The sequence below is a fragment of the Camellia sinensis genome, chromosome 5, assembly GCF_055761805.1.
Source record: "Camellia sinensis isolate YWXY chromosome 5, ASM5576180v1, whole genome shotgun sequence".
Lineage (NCBI taxonomy): Eukaryota > Viridiplantae > Streptophyta > Magnoliopsida > Ericales > Theaceae > Camellia > Camellia sinensis.
Window position 1 is genome coordinate 148,222,544 of NC_138965.1, and position 20,612 is coordinate 148,243,155.

At 39.2% G+C, this 20,612-nt stretch overlaps 1 protein-coding gene across 2 annotated transcripts; it reads left to right on the top strand.

Annotated features, from left to right (window-relative positions):
* The first annotated feature begins 6,507 nt into the window (after positions 1-6,507).
* LOC114264555 (coiled-coil domain-containing protein SCD2) lies at positions 6,508-19,542 on the top strand. Of its 2 annotated transcripts, none has more exons than XM_028205228.2 (17): positions 6,508-6,938; positions 7,570-8,039; positions 8,727-8,802; positions 9,002-9,043; positions 9,757-9,819; positions 10,519-10,568; positions 10,661-10,688; positions 12,438-12,512; positions 12,628-12,738; positions 12,828-12,888; positions 14,418-14,531; positions 14,658-14,779; positions 15,367-15,436; positions 17,193-17,240; positions 18,278-18,318; positions 18,600-18,726; positions 19,205-19,542. In XM_028205228.2, the coding sequence occupies exons 1-17, from the start codon at positions 6,606-6,608 to the stop codon at positions 19,315-19,317; spliced, it is 1,944 nt and encodes a 647-aa protein (XP_028061029.2). In that variant the 5' UTR covers positions 6,508-6,605; the 3' UTR covers positions 19,318-19,542. The 2 variants fall into 2 exon arrangements, with proteins under 2 accessions (XP_028061029.2, XP_028061030.2); XM_028205229.2 differs by having other exon boundaries at positions 6,807-6,938; positions 7,574-8,039.
* Positions 19,543-20,612: the final 1,070 nt, after the last annotated feature.

Sequence of the window (20,612 nt, forward strand, 5' to 3'; positions counted from 1 at the left end):
GATGAGATGGCTCAATTAGCTTCTGGAGACCAATCAGACCTCAGCCACGGTGTCCGCATCGAGTACCTGGCCCACCCTGCCATTTCCCCAAACTAGCAGCAAGTCTACTCCCTCTAAAATGAACCTATTCCATTGGCAGCTGATATCTTTCTATTTCTGACAACGGGGGAACTGCCAGACAACAAACAGCAGGCCGCCAAATTCAGGGCCCGGTCGTCCAACTACATTCTCGTCAGCGACCTCTTGTACAAACGTGGCTTTTCATGCCTATATCTACGATGCCTCAATCCAGCTCAAGCGACCTACGTGATGAGGGAAACCCATGAGGGTATATGTGGTAATCATTTGGGTGCCAGGTCACTAGCCCACAAAATACTTTGCACTGGTTATTTCTAGCCTACTCTCAATCAAAATGCGGCTGACTTCGTGCTTAAATGTGATAAGTGTCAACGTTTTGCCAACATCCCCCATGCTCCTCCTATAGAGTTGATCACACTTTGCAGTCCTTACCCATTCGCCAAATGGGGGATCGACCTAGTTGGCCCATTGCCCACTGGCCGAGGCTAAACCAAATTCGCAATTGTCGCTATCGATTACTTCACTAAACGGGTAGAGGCAAAACCCCTTGCCACAATTACCAAGCGAAACACAACCAAATTCATCTAACAGTCGATCATGTGTCGATTTGGCATCTCTCAAGCCATCGTCTCCGACAACAGCAAACAATTCGACAATGCCAAGTTCAGGAAATTCTATGCAGAACTTCACATCCAACCATGTTTCTCTTCCCCAGGTCATCCCCAAGCCAATGGCCAAGTTGAGGTTACCAACAGTTCTCTTCTGAAGATCATCAAAACTAAGCTGGGAGCTGCTAAGGGACTCTGGGCTGAGGAATTACCAAATGTACTCTGGGCCTACCGCACTACCGCTCGAACCCCAACTAGGAAGACCCCCTTCGCTTAACATACGGCGCTGAGGCGGTCATCCTAGTGGAAATCGGTCTGCCTACCCCGAGGGTTCTATACCCAAATCCAGAACTAACTGAAGAGCTGCGTCGGGCAGACCTAGACCTAATTGAAGAACTCCGAGAGACCACTGCTGTCAGGCGGGCCTCATACCAACAGAAAATGAAAACACACTACAACCGCAAAGTCCGACCGAAGGAGTTCGCTGTGGGGGACCTTGTTTTGCGGGAAGCAACTCTTGCCACCAAAAATCCAGTTGAGGGCAAGCTGGTAGCCAAGTGGGAGGGACCTTACGTTGCTAAAGCCAGACCTCATTCGGGTACTTACCGACTTCAGGACATAGAGGGCCGAGACCTCCCCCATCCATGGAATGCCGAGCACCTGAAGCGTTATTTTCAATAAAAGCCTAATTTTTGTATTGATCTTTTGCTGTATTTTCTTTTTGACAATCTACATATTTGGATGTTTTTGTCATTTTCTTACATGGTGTAAATTTGTGATCAATGGGCTCCGCATTAAATGACAACAATTTTCATATCTCAATTATCTGCGTGGAATTTCAAAAACACCTTGCTTGCAGCCTCAGCCAGACTAAGTTACTTAAAGCCTCAACCAAACTGAGCACGAAGGGCTCAGCCAGACTGAGTAACTCAAAAGCCTCAGCCAGACTAAGCACGAAGGGCTCAGCCAGACTGAGTTACTTAAAGCCTCAGCCAGACTGAGCACGAATGGCTCAGCCATACTAAGTTACTTAAAGCAGGTCTATGCTCTTACGTTTCTTAACATTCTTTACATTTTTTAACTTTCATTTCCCAACCCAAACGTTCCTTCCTTAACACTCTGACCGCACGATTTAACATTTCAAGACTCTCACATTTCAAGGCCTTTATATTTCAACGTTTTCATATTCTTTGCGTCATAGTTTTATCACAAGCTAGAAGAGCCCATACTGGGTCATGATTTGAAACTTCACATTTTTTAACATTCTCACATTTTAAACTTCACTTTGCGTTGTGGTTTTCTTACATTTTAAACTTCACTGTGATTTATACACAAGCCTTATGTGAATAACCATTCTCACTCTTTTCAGATCCACAAAAAATAAAGACAATAGTATGAAAAATACAACCCATAATTTTGTTTATTCACAAACTTATACATAAGTTTACTACAGCAATTACAAAAAAAAAAAAAACAACAAACAAAAACAACAAAAACCAAAATTTTATTTACAAATTTTGTTCACACCAGTCACTCATCTTCACTTGAGATAAGCTCCTCTTCGTCCACGCCCTCATCTAAGGGGGTCTGGGCCACGTCGTCTTCGTTTATCTTTACATTGCTGAAGTCCAAGTCTGGGAACAGCTCTTCTGTTTTACGCTTGAAAGTCTTCCAGCCGCTGTCCCAGAACTCAGCCATCTTATGTTTGTAGAAGTCCGACCGCTGGAAGCTCTGGATCACTTATTCTTCACTCCTGCTCCCAACGGTCGGTCCAGACGGGCCAGCCCCCCCTGATCCCTCTCTTGCCAAGTTGCTGGCGATCGCAGCATCGATAGCCATCCGGAAGTCAGCGGACCCCTTGAACTGCTCTACTGCTGCGACACATAAGTCGGGGTATGCTGCCCTCTTAGAGGCTAACTTGGTCTTTTTTTTCCTCCAAAGCCTTCTCCAACCCCGCCTTCTCCTCCATTGACTTGGCCTGCTCGTCTACCAACGTCCTCTCCAGCTCAGCGATCTTCAGATCCGCTTCTTCTTTTTCTTTGATCGACTAAGCACGAAGATCTTCGTTGCAGGTCATGGCCTCATCCCACCATTCGTTGGCGACGGTGCAGGCTTTTTGGGCCTCTTCCAGCTTCTTCCGCTCGACAACTAGCTGGAACTCGAGCGACACCACCTTGCGGCGTTCCGTTTCCAACTCTAACTTGGTCGTGAGCAGCTTAACATGGGCACGGTCGGCAACATTGCTCTGCACCATCCCCAACACCTCCATTTTCTTTGCCTTCTGGGCCTCCTCCAGCCCCCTGACACACGTACTCCACGCGGTCTTCCTCCAGTTTGCGCTCTCCCTCTTCAAATTTTCAAGTTGGGCCTCCACCTCCTCCAACTTTGCCTTCAGTGGCCCCACGTCGCCTCTTACAGCCGCCACCTTCTTCAGTAGCGCCCCTGCTAAGGCGGTCGCCTCCATTTGGGCAGAGCACAACCCCCTTAGCAGCTCAGCCTCAGTGAAACTGGCCATCGAGTGCACGACTGCATCTTCCACTACTCCCAAGAGGTGATCTGCAATTGTCCTGGCTGGGCCTCCTTCTCCCTTCGATCACCCAGACATTGCTAGAGCATGGTAGATGACAGTCTTCAACTTGACCCACTCTCCCTCTCCTTGGGGAACAGGCCCCCCTCTGGCTATTGTTCTGCTCCCTCCTCAAGGCCGGTCGCCCCATCTTCAACTTGCTTTTTAGGGACGCTCGCCCCACTCTTCATCTTCTTCGCCGCCTCCTCCGGTCCCACTTTGGGAGTGTCCTCGCCACCAACCCTTATCTTCTTCAAGCCGAGTGCACCCTTAGCCCCCTCAGTGGCAACTCTCCTATTCTTCGACTTCTTCAGTCCCGCCTCAACCTCTCGTCTGCACCTCTCCTTCAGTGGGTCTATGGGTTGTGGCAATGGGGCAAACTCAGTCAGGTTCTTGTCCCCCAAAGGCTTAGGATGAGGTCAAATCCTCTCATTCGGCACCAACTTCGGAGCAGGCCCCAATTGTGTCTCCTTATATTTGTTCGCTCGGGCAAATAATCTTCTTTTCTCCTTCTCATCCGCCTTCCGTTGCCTCTCTAACTCCTCCCTTGCCGGATCCTCCCCCAACAGTTGCAGTCCCAAGTTCAGGGCAAACAACGTTGACGGAAGGACTAGCTTATCCCACCTTACTCCTTTCTCCTCCCTTCATTCCCTCATTTTCTTCACTCGGTCTTCGGCCGCCCCGTTCAACTTGGGCTCGACTGATTTGGTGGGGACCTTCCACGTTGTGCGAACTCTTGCCCCACCGTTCGCGGTCACAAAGAACCATCTCGGCCGCCACCCATTTACCGACGATGAAAGACCTGCCACCAGCCCTAGCTCCATCACCGCTTGCAGAGTCACCCAAGTCTCCTGCTGAGCGAAGGCCTTGTAGCAGGAGAAGAACTCATCTACTGTCATTGCCGTCCCTTCAGTCGCCTACAGCCAGGCACTCGCACAGCCCATTACTATCTTCCAGGCGTTCGGCATCAGCTGCCCTGGCGCCGCCTCTAACTTGTTCAATACATCCACCGCCACTTGGAGGAGAAGTAGCCTCAAACCCCCTTGCAACGCCTTATCGTACAAGCTGAATTCACCTGGTTGCACATCCGACGCCCTTTCTTTGGATGCGGGCAATCTTAACCCTATCTCCGAGGGAATCTGGTACTTCCTCCTTATTCCCTCCAACTCCTCCTCCATAAGTGTAGATCTGTCCGGTTTGGTGTGCCAGTGGTCCGGCTCCACTTGATTAATAGGTTTCGCGGTTGCAATCATCATCCTTGGACGAGCCTGCACCGCCTCGCCGATTACCCCTCCTTCCCTACGCTTCGCCCTGTACTGTTCCGCCAAATCCACCGCATCGTTGTCGCCTAACGGATCAACCCTTGCAGTTGTTTCTTCCTTTTGGGCCATCTCTACTGTGTGTCTGCAAATGGCTTCGGATGCGAGCACAAGAAAATTCACGAAGTGTTGCAGGGGCGTATCACTGGCAACGAACAAGTTTACTTGTGGGATGTTTTGGTTTTTTGCAAAGAGATAGGTAAAACGAATAATACCAAAAGCCCAAGGCTTGCCTGTATTCCAAGGGTCACAATTAAATTTCGACAGTTTGAAAATTTTCAAAAATCTGCCAAAACTGTCTTTTTAACACCCTATATTAACTTATCGCTTCATTTCTTGCCCAACGCCTAACCTTTCCCATCATGGGATTACACCACGTGTATGCCCACGTTCCACTGCCCCTTTTCCCCTTCCTTATCCATTCCACTTCACTTCACTACGTGTCCCGCCGCCCCTTGAGCCCCGCACCACACCACTCACCCTTCAAGGTTGACCCTCCTCATGGTCGGTCCCACCACTCGGTCACCCTTCGCGGTCGACCCTCTTCATGGTCGGTCCCTCCACTCGGTCACTTTTCGCGATCGATCCTCCTCATCATCGATCCCACCACTCGGTCACCCTTCGCGGTCGACCCTTCTCATGGTCGGTCCCACTACTCGATCACCCTTCTTCGCCGTCGACCCTCCTCATGGTCGGTTCCTTCACTCGGTCACCCTTCGCAGTCGACCCTCCTCATGGTCGGTCTCTCCACTCGGTCACCCTTCGCGGTTGACCCTCTTCATGGTCGGTCCCTCTACTCGATCACCCTTCCCGGTCGGCCCTCCTCATGGTCGACCCCTCCACCCGGTCGCCCTTCGTGATCACCCATCACTGTCGGCCCACCCCTTGCTCGGTCTTCGCCCCGCCGGTCTCTCACAACCATCGTTTTCTTCCTAATTCCCTTCGTTGGACTAAAGCTGCACTCGGGAATGAGGGACTACTGACATGGGTAAGCCCATAAAAGATACAACCCACCACTTAGGGCCTAATGCATAATTCAAATACTAAAGCCCAGCGTTGCTCGAGCTCAACATGGCATTAAGAACCAATGACACTTAGACACGTGGCAGGTGAAAGACAGGCCATATAAGCAGATAAAGATCCTACAAAGTTATTGCACTGCACATCAACCATTAATGAAGCCCCTTACAGCATTTATTACGATAACCTCTTCCCGTCGAAACAGAACGGCCTCACCATGAACAAGGCAAGCTAGAGCATAGAATTTCAGCCAAGATGGCCGGTCGGAAGGGACAACGAAATGATTACCAAAAGATATAAGCAGACGTCGAAGACAAGAAGAAGGTTAAGCTTTCTATCTCTAATATATCTCCACTTTCTACCTCTCTTTCTAACTTGCTCGTCGGAAGGTTCGCTGGGGGACTCTTCGTTCCTCGTTGAACTCTTGTGCAGGTCTTCTGGTGGGCTTGGAACCCCGGGCATTGATTTGGGAAGCGTGGATCAGTCCGACCCGTTCCATCTGGAACACGCTGCATCATCAGGGCTTATCACGGGTTCCGTTTCGATAATTCGAACCGTTCAATATGTAGAACTCGTCAAGTACTATATGTCTGTAAAAAATTATATTGATCGGATATCGATAGTTATTTCATTAAATTAGATTTATGTCAACCGTTTATTTTTTCATCGTTCACTTTTTTTTAATACAAAATGAAATAATTATGTAGTTATCGATATCCAATAACATAATTTTTCTATAGGTGTATAACACTCAACAATAATTCAGATTATTAAAACGGAACCTTTGACGGATACTTACAGATTCGATTCGAACCGAAGGGAAATCAAATCCATTCAAAAAAATTAATAATAATTTTCCCAATAAAGACAATGGTAAAAACTAATTAAAAAGCAATCATAATAAAAAAACAAAAACAAACAAACAAACTAATCGAATCATTATCATAGGAATAAAGTATTAAAATTGCAATTATTATTTTTTTCCTGTGTAGTTTTAATGGAAGAGAATCCATAATGGATCGCATGAGACCTGTGTACGTGACGCAGAAGAGCAGCGTTACCACGCCGACGGGCGGCGGCGGAGGAGCTCCGGCCTCCCCCATGCGCCGCCATGCTCGGTCTGGTTCCACCGGCGTCGCCGCCGGCAGCCTCAAGCGTCCTCACAACGCCAAAGCCGCCGCCCAAAGGCTCGCTCAGGTCATGTCCAATCAACAGGGTGGCGGCGGCGGCGGCGACGACGATGACGAGGAGGAGGACGACCTCTTGTATGACTACAGCCCCGCCACCTCCTCCGCCAGCATTGGCCTCGCCGGTGGAAGATCCGCCGTTGCTAGGCCTCGTCCCGCGGTAACAAATAACCCTTGCTCTTTTCTAAACAATGCAAATGTGTATATCTGTATGTATTTATATATACATATATATATGTCTGTGTAAATTGGATTTTGTGTTGCTTTGCATTTGATCGAAAAAAGTGATTGTTGTTATGTGAATTTGTACAGAATGATGCTATAAGTCTTGATTAACATGATTTATATATTTAAAATTGACACTGACACGTCTTTCTTATCAAAATCATATATGAAAAATCTAGAAAGAATTTGTACATAATAGTAATACGGAATGATTTGATAAGTTTTGATTTCGTCAATTTAAAGTACCCATTGTAATGATTAATATTTAAAAAAATGAAACTGCCAGTATCGTTCTTATTAAAATTCTATTTTGTATAAATATCATTTTCCTTCGTTTAATAAGCATGTCTATCTCGACATGAATCTATGTGTGTGTATTTTAATGTATTATGGGTAGTCATTGAACTAGGAATTCAGAGGCATTATGCACTTAAAAGGACTATTATGTAGTTTAAATTACTTCTCATATTGAACATTAGTTTCAATATCTCGAAGTTGTTTGAACCGTTATGCTAATGCTATTTATGTATATTAGGCTTACTCGAATTTTTTCACTTGTTTGTTAGTCAGTTCGTACCTCTGTAGACCAGACCAAATCAGGTGGCCGAATTATGAGTTCTGTAGAACAACCACCTCCATCATCGACTCATTCAACATTGACACGGCCATCTCCTCCCAATATTGTAGAACAACCTCTATCTGCTCGTTCTGCCTTACCTAGCCGATCATCTCAATCCTCCAACTTGGTGGAACAAGTACAACCTCCATCTGCTCGCCATAGTTCAGTTGGCCGATCATCGCTGTACTACTCCACGGAACAAGTAGAACCTCCATCTGCTCGTTCTGCATCAGCTCTTCGATCATCTCAATCCACCGGCTCCTTGGAACAACCTCTGTCTGCACGGTCTACCTTGGCTGGCCGTCCAAGTATAGGAGTTAAGATTCCTATGGTACCTCCTTGCATACCCATAAAACTGAGGCCACAAGCTTCTGTCATTTCAGCAGATGCTCCTCCTGATACTCGAAGGGATAAAAGGTACATTGAAGTATTGAACTTTCTTAAACTTGAGTATGGAAGAGCACATTGAGCTTCAATTTTTTATTTGTTCTTAATTTTATTTAAGTCAGCATTTTTTTGGCTAGGAATGAACCTCAAAGTATTTTGTGCTTAAATGTTAGGTTGGTTATCATTCATGTTTGTTATATAATATCTTTCACAGTTTTTCCATTTTTTTGGGTAATTTTCGAATTCATCTTTGATCTAGAAGAAGAAGCATTTAAAGGGTTATAGACAATTTATTTTTCCTCATTCGAGGTTTATTCTTTACTCCATGGCAAGGTACTGTGTCTTCATACTGAACCAAAGAATTCTTGGTAACAAACTATGTTCTTAAATTTATATGATCTTCCATATAAGATAACACATAAATTTAGGTGAAATTAGCAAGGTTTTAAACAAGAATGTGTCGTATGTTACCAAGTTTGAATCTCTTAGCTGTTTCCCTGTTAGTGATTACTGAAGGCTTTAGTTTCTGAAGTAGCTTTAACCACTGTCCTTTTATAATCTTTGCTATTACATGATTGCACAAACTGATTGAGTATTCCATTGTCAAGTTTTGAAGTTTATTCAAAATGTTATTGAGTTTTCCAAATTGGTTCCTATTGCTTCGGTTATTGTTTCTTACATACATATTAATCTTCCCTTCATTTGGTTGATAATCAGGTTGTCTCTAGATATGGGAAGTATGAACTTTAGAGAATCTGGTGTTCAGCGTTCTACTTCTGCTCTACAGGATGAGGTAGGGCCACCCCTGAAGCTGTTACATTGTGTGCTTTTGAGGCCCAAGATATATTCCTATCTGTTAGGAAGTTTAGAAGTAGTGCTCTTAGGGTTATAAGCTTAACGTACAGGGATATAATCAATGTTCTTGCTTCTTTTCTTCTCTTTTCCCCCTCTTACTAGAAATACCTTTAATGAGGTGTCCATTCACATTGCAGCTCGATATGCTACAAGAAGAAAATGAAAGTTTACTCGATAAGGTGATGCAAATTTTTTTTCTTCTCCTTGTTTTATATATCAAGTATCATGTTTCAACTTAGGGGGTGTTTGGGAAGATGAGTTTGAGGCTAAAATAGCCTCAAACTAAAAAAAAGCCAAAAAGCTCCTAAATTAACACTTTATTAAAAAAAAAAAAAAAAAAAGCTGCAACCGTGTGACAGTGTAGGCACAGCCTACACTGTCAAATTGACAAGTTGTCCCATCCCTTGGTAAATGACGATTTTGCCCCTTTACATTAATTTTGAAAAATGTGATGTTAGGGGTAAATTTGTCATTTTAATTTTAAACATCATTTCAACACATTTTTCAATACAACAACTCAAATAAAAATCCATCCCATCTTCCCAAACACAAAAACTAAAATAGCCTACTAAAATAGCCAAAAAGTCAAAAAGCCTCTAAAATAGCCACTTCCCAAACACCCACTTAAGGTTGATAAAAATAATACTTGAGCACATATCCGTACTCTGATTATTGTTTGGATATTGGTGATGCAATAATAGCATGGAGAGTCTAAAATGATCAATTACAATTAAATCTAATATTTTCATGTGGATATTACTGTTATTTCATGGTCTCATGTAATGTGGTGTCCACTGGCTTGGGCATATAATGATAATGGTAGATTGGAGAATCGAAATAGTGATATTTTCATCATTTTTTTTGGCACTTCGTTGTGATTTCTGCATTCCAGCTTCGATTTGCAGAGGAAAGGTGTGATGAAGCAGAGGCAAGAGCCAGGCAGCTTGAGCAACAGGTAACTTTTTGCAGTCATCATTTTTAACCAAAATTTTGATGCTTTCCTCAGCTCTATTAGGTGATGTATTTCCGTGTGATGATTTATTGAATATGTTCAACTTTATCAATTATGTTTGAATGCGATTACCAAACCAAACTAAGCCTTGTAATTGTACTTACAGAAAATTCACTTATCTGCAATATAATGCATTTGTGAAGATGGAATGAGGACAATTATGATGCACAGAGCTTAATCACTGCTAAAGAAATAATGGTGTTCAATTTCTAAACTAATTGTTGTTGCATGGTAGCATGTTTGGCATATTGATTTTAAGATAAGTGAGATTTAAAGTTTACAATGAGGGAAATAACTGGGGAGTGGATCAATTGAACCATGTCTAATGATGGCCATTTATCTTCCATAGAGAGAAATCAAAAGAAAAAGACAGCCTCAACTGTACAGATACACTAACAAAGTTGATTAACTATTGCAGTTCATGAACATACCTATGTTCAAACGGCAGTCGTGGAATGTGCTTTTCTTGATTAAATTATTAGTTAATAGTTAATACGAGCTTTCTGTTGCAATTTGGCATTTTCTGGACAACACGTGTTATTCATGTTCCAATAAGACATCATTGACAAGGTCCATTTGAAAATCCAAGCTCTGTGTGTGTGTTTTATGTTATTCTCATTTAGCATGTCGAATTATCATTAGGTTGCTAATCTTGGAGAAGGTGTATCCCTAGAAGCCCGATTGTTGTCCAGGCAAGGATCAAAAACTTATAAATGTACTTATTATATTGTTATATCAAGAACTTATATTGTATCCTAATTTCTTATTTTCTTCTACTCTGCAGGAAGGAGGCAGCCTTGCAGCAAAGAGAGGTTTGTACTAACTACTAAGTACTGCTATCTATATGATTGATGACTCTGCTGCACTATATGTCAATGAACATTCATATCTTTATTGAAAATTCACACATGGGCAAATGGTAAATGGGAACTTAAACTGTTTCTCTGTGCAGAAGTGTCTGTTTCTCTGTGTTTGAGTTTTTGTTTCCACATGTTTCATGCATTTGTTTAATGATTCAGGTACAGATTTGCATTACATGTTTAACCACTTGCTACTTCAAGGGTTCAAACAATTGGATGCTTTATGAATATTCACATTTAGGATCATCATTTCACTCAGATGAATGGTTGGTCTTATTTTGGACATTTGTTTCTAGCATGTGATCCTTTTTTATATGCTGGCCCTGAGTAAGGCAGAACTTCACATCGGCTTGTATGGAGAGGGCGTGACCCATTATACAAGCAATAAATATGTTCAATTTCCAAGGAACTGACTTTTCCAATCTTCATCCTGTTTTGAACATTTATTGAAATATCACCTTTTCTTTTTTTCTTTTTGTTCTTTTTTTCAATTTTAACGACATCCCACAATCCTTAGAAAAAACTGTATTACCTTTGGTGTACCTATTCTGATAAATAGCAAATGTTTGTAGGTCACCTTCATCTTCAAGCACTCTATTTCCCTTCATTGGTCCTTAAGCATATAGGTTTAAAATCCCCATGTTTTCTATGGCTGACACTCTATTCCTGGAACAAGTCAATCCAATTGCACTGGACATGTAATACCATAGGTTGCTTATGATAGATCCTGCCATTGGTATTCAGTTAAAATCCTGGATGAGGAGTATTCTTCCCAATAATCAAATTAGAATTGAGATTTACAGTATGGCCTAAAATTTGCGATTGGTTCTGCTCATTTATTTACATTGATTAGATGGCCTAAGATTTGCAATTTGTCTTTCTCATCTATGATATGAACCACAGTCTCTGCGAAATCTAGATTTTTTTTTCTCTCTTTTACAGTACCTAGATTATGATTTTGATTTTGAAGAAGTCTGTATGTTGCCGCTCTTTCTTTGTCAGGCAGCCCTTTGCCCCATGTTTCTTTAGAATACATGGAGTACTATATCAATAAAGTTCTCTTTGAAACTCAAGGTGAAACACAGTTTCAGTGCGTGGTATCCCAAAGTTGTTGAGCACAGGACCACCTCGTTAAGATAACACAAATTTCCCTTTGTCCACAATAGAAATTGTTACAAGGTAGAGGGCTTGGATTACCTAGAGGAGCACATTCATGTGTGGATTGTAAGTCGTCTAAGGTGGCTAGAGATGATAGGCAAGAGAGATCACTGAAGGTGGAGGAGGAGAGAGCCAAGGCAATATTAGATAGAGAGAGCATGGCAGTGGATAATGCTTCTGAGATTGTTAAAGGACAATTGGAGTTGGCTTGTTCTTGCATGCAAGAGGAAGGTCCCCTTTTTTATAGGAGGATTGAACTATAGAGGCCAGCTCGCTTAGGTTAGTGCACATCATAAGGTTGCACCTATTACACCAATTAATAAGTCATTCTGTAACAATATGGGGCAAATTAAATAATTTTTTTTCCTTTTGTTTTTGCTTTTTCATTCTTTCCCTCCATTTATTTTGACTGAATTGGTATTTTCAAAAGTTTGATGCACAATACTATAGATGACAACACCATATATTTTGGTGCTTTTTGAAGTCTAATCACATTGCTATGTGGAGGTGGGGTATAGTTTGTGATCAAATTTCTTTTTGCAGGCTGCTTTGAAAGTTGCAGCACATACATATGGTGGCAGAGGTGAAGATATTCAGTCCCTTCGGATGGAATCTGAGGTACTCAGGACTTGTATGTTTGTCCTTTCTATTACAATTTCCCATTGTCTTATCCTTCATGATAGATAGCAATGCTTTGGTTTAGTCTAATTGAATTCTGTGAAATTTGAGTTAGTCTGCTAGGGAAGAAGCTGCATCTGCTTTGGAGCAGCTCCACGATGCTGATATTGAAAATAAATCACTTCGAATCATGACACAGAGACTGATACTGTCTCAGGAAGAGATGGTTTGTATTCAATGATGGCTTATCTATGTCATTCTCTTATTGCTGCTCTTTGAAGTCAATATTTACATGATTCACAGTTTCTATCTTAGGAAGAAGTTGTTCTTAAGAGGTGTTGGCTTGCTCGATACTGGAGTTTATGCGTTCACCATGGTAAAGTGATTATTTTGTTAGTCTTCCAGCACATGAACTTCCATGGTTTTGTTCTTCTATTTAAATGCTGGGGTTGGTGCTATAACATTTGTATGATGAACTTTGGTCAATACAAATTCAGGACATGGCATCTGCAATTTTACAGGGCTTTTATCATTTATGATTCCATAAGCTGCATGTGAGTGTATTAGATCTAGGAGAATATAAGCAGTGTTATAGACTTCAATTTTACAGAGGTTTTTATCATTTATGATTCCATAAGCTGCATGTGAGTGTATGAGATCTAGGAGAATACAAGCAGTGTTATAGACTGTTTACTGTAAACCATAAATCAAGTAGAAAAGTAAATATTGGAAGGAATAGTTGTCACCATATATGGACAATTTTTCCTTCTCTGGTAAGAATTTCCAAGCTTTTTAAGTTAGTTTGGCAAATGCATTGCTGAAAAGCTCATGATAGTGAATTGTAGTAGTTAGAGATGACAAATATATATATCAAAGTTTGGAAAGCCATTCATAATGTTAATGTACACCTAAACCTACTCCACTAAACCTAACCCACTACACCACTCCACCTCCACTTCACCTACTCCACTACACACTCCACTTCACCTACTCCACCACTCCACCTCCACTTCACATCTCCATCTCCTATATAATGTACATACAATACATCAAAACTATAACAATCAATAATACATACATAATTGTTTCTCTCTTTTTCCCTATACATTTATTCTTACACATAACACCTGTATTAATTCATTCATCAGTTATAACCTCCTTTCCAGCTTGTATGATCTCCATTCTATTGCATACTTATGTTCACATTTTTTCTTCAGGGGTATGCCATTAAGTATTTTGCATGGTATATGTTTTATAAATTAAATTTTTATTTTGGTTATTTTCTTGACATTCTGCTTCTTGATTGAACATGATCAGTGTATCCTTTCCCAGAAATTTGACCTACATCTTCCCAGGATCTTCGGTGTTTCATCTTGAATTACATTGTTCATTCCTTTGCACCAAAGGTGTTCATTGCAGATAAACAAAATATCTCAACCAATTTTCTTTCATCCTTTTATTTCTTTCTTTCTTTCTTTTTTTTTTTTTAAAAAAAAAGAAAAGCTAGGGGACTTTCTCTTCTCATTAAGAATCCCCCTTAAGAGAAATCTGATGAAACTGGGACCTTCTCTTTTCCTGCTTTCAATCTGGCAACTTCCAATAACTTATGAATGCATTTGCCTTCACTTCTAAATTTATCCTTTTTCTGACTTGCCGTGCATCCAAAATCCTGTACCACAAGATATGGTTACAAAATTTGCGCATATTTGTGCAGCTTGGTGACCACCCTTAATTATTTTTCCTTTGTACTATAGTCGGTAGAATTATATTTTGAACGGAATGTGAATTCAATAATTTGTAACTAATTACAAGATCATCAAATCATGCTTTTGTTAATGGACCAAGAAACTATGGTTTAAATGAAGTTTTGGTGCACACTTGATGAGCATTGCAATATATTTACAGGTATTCATGCAGAGATAGCTACAGCGAGACATGAACACTGGTCATCCTTTGCCCCTCTTCCTGTCGAAGTTGTTTTAGCTGCTGGACAGAAAGCAAAAGATGAAAACTCATTAGGTCAGGTTTTCTCTTCCATTGCACCTAAAAGATGAAATTTGATTCTGATTTCAACCATGCTGCTTGAATCCTTTTACTTGTTGCTCGGTTTTACTCATTTTTCATTTTCATTCTTCTCCTGAGCAGTGAACAACAATGCAGAGGAAAGGGAAAAGGTTCTTCATGACTTAAATGAACTATCTGCAGAGGGAAACGTCGAGAGCATGCTTTTAGTGGAGAAGGGTCTTAGGGAATTGTGTTCACTGAAGGTTCTTGTCTTATACTTATGCCTGATATGTTCTACAGGTTTATGTGTTTAAAGTTGACTACTTCCCAACTGTTGATGGCCCCAAATACCAATAAAGAAATATCTCCCCTCCCCTGTTCTGTCAAATGATTGATTGTTGGGAACTTTTTCATTCATTTATTTTTGAAATCAAACCATAGTAATAGTGCTAGCTTTGTCTTGCGTGTTGGTTTGGAACACTTTCAAGTTTTTGAGTTATGATTATTTCCTTAAATGGGGTCAGCTAAGAAAAACTAGTTTTGTTGGACAATTTTGTTTTTGAACTTTTATTTTCCTTTTGACATTTGTATCCCAATGCCACTCTACTTTGTGCACATTAAACCATTGTTTATTTATTTATATATCTATATTCATTCATGTACCTTATTGATTAATCGTTTAAAGGATGAGTACAATTCTCAGATTTAGGCCTCTAAAATTAGGACAGTCCCATGCTGAATTGTATGACAAACTGGCTTTTGTGGTGCACCAACCAAAGTGTATAATGTTTAATTTAAGTGATCTTTCTCCTGTAAATAGTGGTTCTGATATATTGTCTTTTTCTCAAAGGTAGAGGATGCCGTAGCAATCGCAATGGCTCAACATCGTCGGTCAAGTTCAGCGAAATCTGGTTTAACAGGTGTGATGGGGCTTTGTCCATTTGTTGAATAATATGTTAAAACAGTGATCATTCTTTGTCATTCACTAATAGAATACACCATGTACATCATCTTTAATGTGTCTAGTTAACTCATCCATAACTGGGGATGACAATCGGTGGGTATGGATCGGCCCCGTACCCTAAAATTCCTTCTCCAGTCTTATTTCAGTCACCAAAATCATATCCACCATGTTGTTCCATTGCTTATCTTTTCCTACACGACCATTGAAATCTCCACCTATATAATTACCTCATCTCCTATGGGTATCTATTGAATTAATTTAACTTGTTGATTCCAAAATTGTCTTTTAATATATTCATCTAATCCAAACTTGGGGTGTGTATGCACTAATTACATTGATTGTATATTCTCCAACTACAATTTTCAATTAGGCATTATTATGTTGTCTTTCCTTGTAATTTTCACTGCATAATCTTTTAGGTGTTTATCTACTATATTCCTACACCATTTCTATGTCTATCTTTTCAGGTATACTAAATTTTATAACCAATATCTTTCTTTGTTATTATGATTTAAGGGTGCTGGTTAACAAATTATGTGTTGAAAATGAGGTGTTTCCTTAGGTTGCTTTTTGTCTAGAGAAGATTCAAAATTTGTTCCCCCAATTACACGGAGTCCACAGATCTCTAATCAAGCATATTTAGATGATATAATTGGTTTGATGTAGTGAATCTTTTGAAGGCGCAGAGTTCACTCTTGTTATCACTTCTTCAAATTATTAATGTGATAAGTACAACCCCACAACCAAAACAAAAATAGAAAACCTAAGCCCAGTTTAATATAAGCACGCTGAATAGTTCACAAGTGCATTACCAGAAGACAAATACAAGGCAGAGATAAAGCCAATTGCAAGGGCAAATATTTGCAACTACTTAAATTCATAAGGAATTCCCATTTAAAAAGATTCAGAATCTTGGCCAAATTACTAGATGAATTGGGGCAGTAAAAGTAGTTAAAAAATGACCAAACCCTCTTTAATTTTGTAATAGTCTTGCTAAAATACTTGTAGCCCAATTTTGTGTTGCGATCTAAGAAGCATGGACACGGACACGTGACACGACACGAGTACGACACGGACACGCTGACACGTTAATTTTCAAAAAATGTAGGACACGACACGTGAGGGACACGCATGAAATATGTAATTTTATATATTTATTATATGTTATATATATGAATATATCATTAAAAAGATAATAAAAAATACAATATGATACTAATTCCTATAAATTTATATAGTTTTTGTTTTATTATTGTATCTTAAGTTGTTTTGTTCAAACTTATAATTAATTTCACATATGTCTAATCGTTAGACACTTGTATTTAAGCGATGGACACGTATGTCCTTCAAGTGTCCAAAGAGTGTCCAAGTCTTTAAAAAAATTTAAAAAATAGGACACGTTTTGAAGAGTGTCGGACATGTGTCCTGAGAGTGTCCAAAGAGTATCGGTGTCCGACACGGATACGACACGAATACGTCACCTTCTTAGAAGTGTCCGTGCTTCTTAGGTTGCGATCCTCTTGGCACTATTCACGCACATTAATTTGCAAAATCACAAAGCTCATTTACTCTCTGGCTTTGATGTTTTATTTCTCTACATTGCTGTTTCGGAAATAGTTCTTGTGATCCTGTGATGCCTGTCATTCAACTTATTGTCATAACTATTCAATTGTTTTCTGATGGTTCCTTTTCGTATTTGATTATGAATGCAGATGACCTGAAGTTACCAATTGAGGGACATAATTTTTCAGAAGCTTTTGGTGAGTTGATCAACCAGTATGATCTATAATGTGCGAGTAATAAAGGATTATTCGTTTTGCTAGCATATTAAACTTAGGTAGGCAGTTATCACCTGTGAGGCAAGCAATCGAACCCCATATTGCACCTAAAAATTGTTTAAGGTAGGCTGTGGAGTTAATGCTCAGACAGATGGTTTAGATTGGTGATTCACTAATCTCTATACAGAAAATGAAGACTGCACACATGTACACAATACCCTTTCCAGTTTTTAGAGGCCTGAAAAAATGAAATCATGGACAAATGTGATAAATGTAAAACAAATGCTACTTTATAAATTCTTTTAATTAGATGAAGGAATCAAAATTGACCCTCCAAGTTCATGTTATGAAGAAATCCCCTTCACAGAAAGAAATTGAGGTTATTGTTTAAGATATGATATATAGATGGTGTCAATGTTGAAAAAGGCTTGCTATTAGGAGCAAAAAAGTTGGACGTACCACCATTTCCATTTGGCAATTAAATTGAATCCATTTGCATCGTATGCAACTTGATGTTCAATGAGAAACATTTGAATGAGCTTTATTGCTGATTATATTTTTAGTAGTATAGTTGCAACAGAGACTGCTTACTTTTATGACTTATAATCCATATGTCTGCATTTTATTTTTCCTTTTCTCCTCTAACATGACTAGCATACAATTTTATTTTCAATAAGGATTTCTGATTTCTTATCTTCTTTGTTCTTTTCTTTCATTGATTGATGTCTTTAGTTTCACATGATCTACTCTACTGCTACCGGATGCATTCTACAGCAATGCACTACTTTAGCTGCCCGTACACAATGTCTGTACATGCTGATATGTCCCATCAGTTCATTATTAATTTTAGAGGGGGAAAAAAGAAAGAAAAAATGGCATTATCTTCTTCTTTTGAAAATGTGCTATACATATCATCCACATGAGTTTTCTATTAAAATGAGTTTATATGAGCAGAATTTTTACATTTGTCATCCTTAGGGCGGTGTTAAATCTAACAAGGGAAATGTATGTTGTTTCAGAATTGAGCCAAGAGGAGTCTGATGATGTTCTTTTTAAGCAGGTATGATGACATGACTTTTAATTAGGACTTTTCCTGCCATCTTGTTGATGAAATTTCACTTTTCACAAAAGCCCTAAACCTCTTTTTCTTTTTCTTTTTTTATTATCTTAATATTATTTCATTTTTCTTTGTGGAGCTGTTGTTTTCTTTTCAAAGCCAATTAACTTTTAGTATGCATATCTTTCATATGCATATATTTTTTGTTACTAGTTGCAACATATCTTTCATATTTGATTATACAATAGTCACTCCTTAAATATTTGTTTGCTTTACTTATGCAGGCTTGGCTAACGTATTTTTGGAGAAGGGCAAAAAACCATGGGTTAGAACCAGACATTGCGGAGGAGCGCCTGCAATTTTGGATTAACCATGGGACTCAGTCACCCACCTCAACTGACGCAGTTGATGGTACTCATCCTTCTCTCCACTCACATACATGATGTATCAATCTTTCTTTTAAAAATGGGTATTTTAAAAATAAAAAAAAACTTATCTAGAAACCATTTTCGAAAATACTTTGCCAAACTAAAAGGCTTCACATTAGATTCTTGGTGTAATTCGAAAAAGATTAATACATCATGTATGGATACAAGTTTTTCCACTATAAAAGCTTTAGGAATCATGTCTTAGTATGCTACATACTGAGTTTTTAGCTGGTTAGTGATGCTTCTTTATTATTTCCATATTATATGTTGAATCACATGTGAAGTCAACTTCACTTGACCGTGTTTGCTTCAACTTTACCCTAGACTCGTGTCCTATAGTGTAGCAAGACTAACAAGTGGTCAAGTGAATTTTATGAACGAGCAACTATTATAAGTAAAATCTCTTTTATTTCTTTTTGGTTTCCTTCTCTACTCACCTCCACGGTCCTTCCATTTAACAGTTGAACGTGGCCTTGTGGAGCTCAAGAAGTTAGGGATCGAAACCCAGTTGTGGGAAGAATCGCGCAAGTTGATCGATCCCAACAGTAAAATGCCAATTCACTGTGACTTTTGATTTCCATTTTTCTTTTTCATTTTTTTCCCCTTTTCTCCCTTTGGGGATCTCTTTCCTTTCTATTATTTTCTCCCAAAGAGTGCTTTTGTTAGGCTGCTCTTTATATGAGTTACATATTATATACATATTGCATCTTATTTTTATCATCTTGTGTTTATTTTGCTACAGTACTAAAATGATAAATTTTGATAATATTGCTCCACTGGTGCAAATGTCATTTTGACACATCTGATTGCTTATTCTATCTATTGAATGTCTCACATCCAGACTATTGGATCAAAACCCTCTCTTGGGTGAGATGAGTTCGGCAATGCCATATTTTTGGTAGGTCGCTGGAGAGGATTTTTTAAATGGAATTGCTATTATTTGACAATAGTAGCCATTGTAGCAACGCACTGGAATTGCTCTACAGGGAGGCTTGTGCCTTTACTCATAAAGCCAGCTTCATATAAACAAAGATTCAGTTCTCCGTTGGCACTTTTTAGCTGGGTTTAGATCTATGATTTGACAAGGGAAAGAAAAAGTGATAAAAAATTAACTTATTTTTCATTCATATTTAACTTAAGAGATTTCCGTTTTATTCAAATTATTCTATCTATATTTTATGTGATTAATTATGTGATCAATTTTGTGTCCCTAGACTGATTGAAATAGCAAATTTTAAGTACAAAGAAACTTTTAGACAAAAATGTTAAGCTTTTGCCCAACGATAAGATTTGTCCGAGGTTTTGGTGGACACGAATTCAAATCACAAAAATAGATATTAGGGTAAATTACACTGAACTCCCCTGGGGTTTCCAACAATTATAGGGATTTTTTTTCCTGTAATAAATACACTAACCTCCCTTACATTTAAAATTATTATCAAGATTCCCTCACTCTTAGGCAATTTAACAAAATTTACTGATGTCATGCTGATGTCATAAGTTATAATACCAAAAATGATGAAATTGCCTATTAGCTATTTTATCTATTCAAATTAAAAATTTCACTCACTTCTCCAGAGGTTTGTATATATATTATCAAAAACTCATAAATATTTTAGTATTGTTTAATAAAATTCTTAAATTTCATGCAATGTTAAGTAAAACCCTTAAATTGTTAAGATACTATTAAATCATTTAATGGGGAAAAAAAACTTAATTTCCATTTATAAAATACTTTAAAATAAACAATTTCTCTAAAATTAATGTTAGATAACATCGTAATAATTTAATATAATAATTATTTCATACTACATAAACAACGTAAAGTTTATTATTTTAAGTAATGCATTTATTATTTGATTTTTTTTT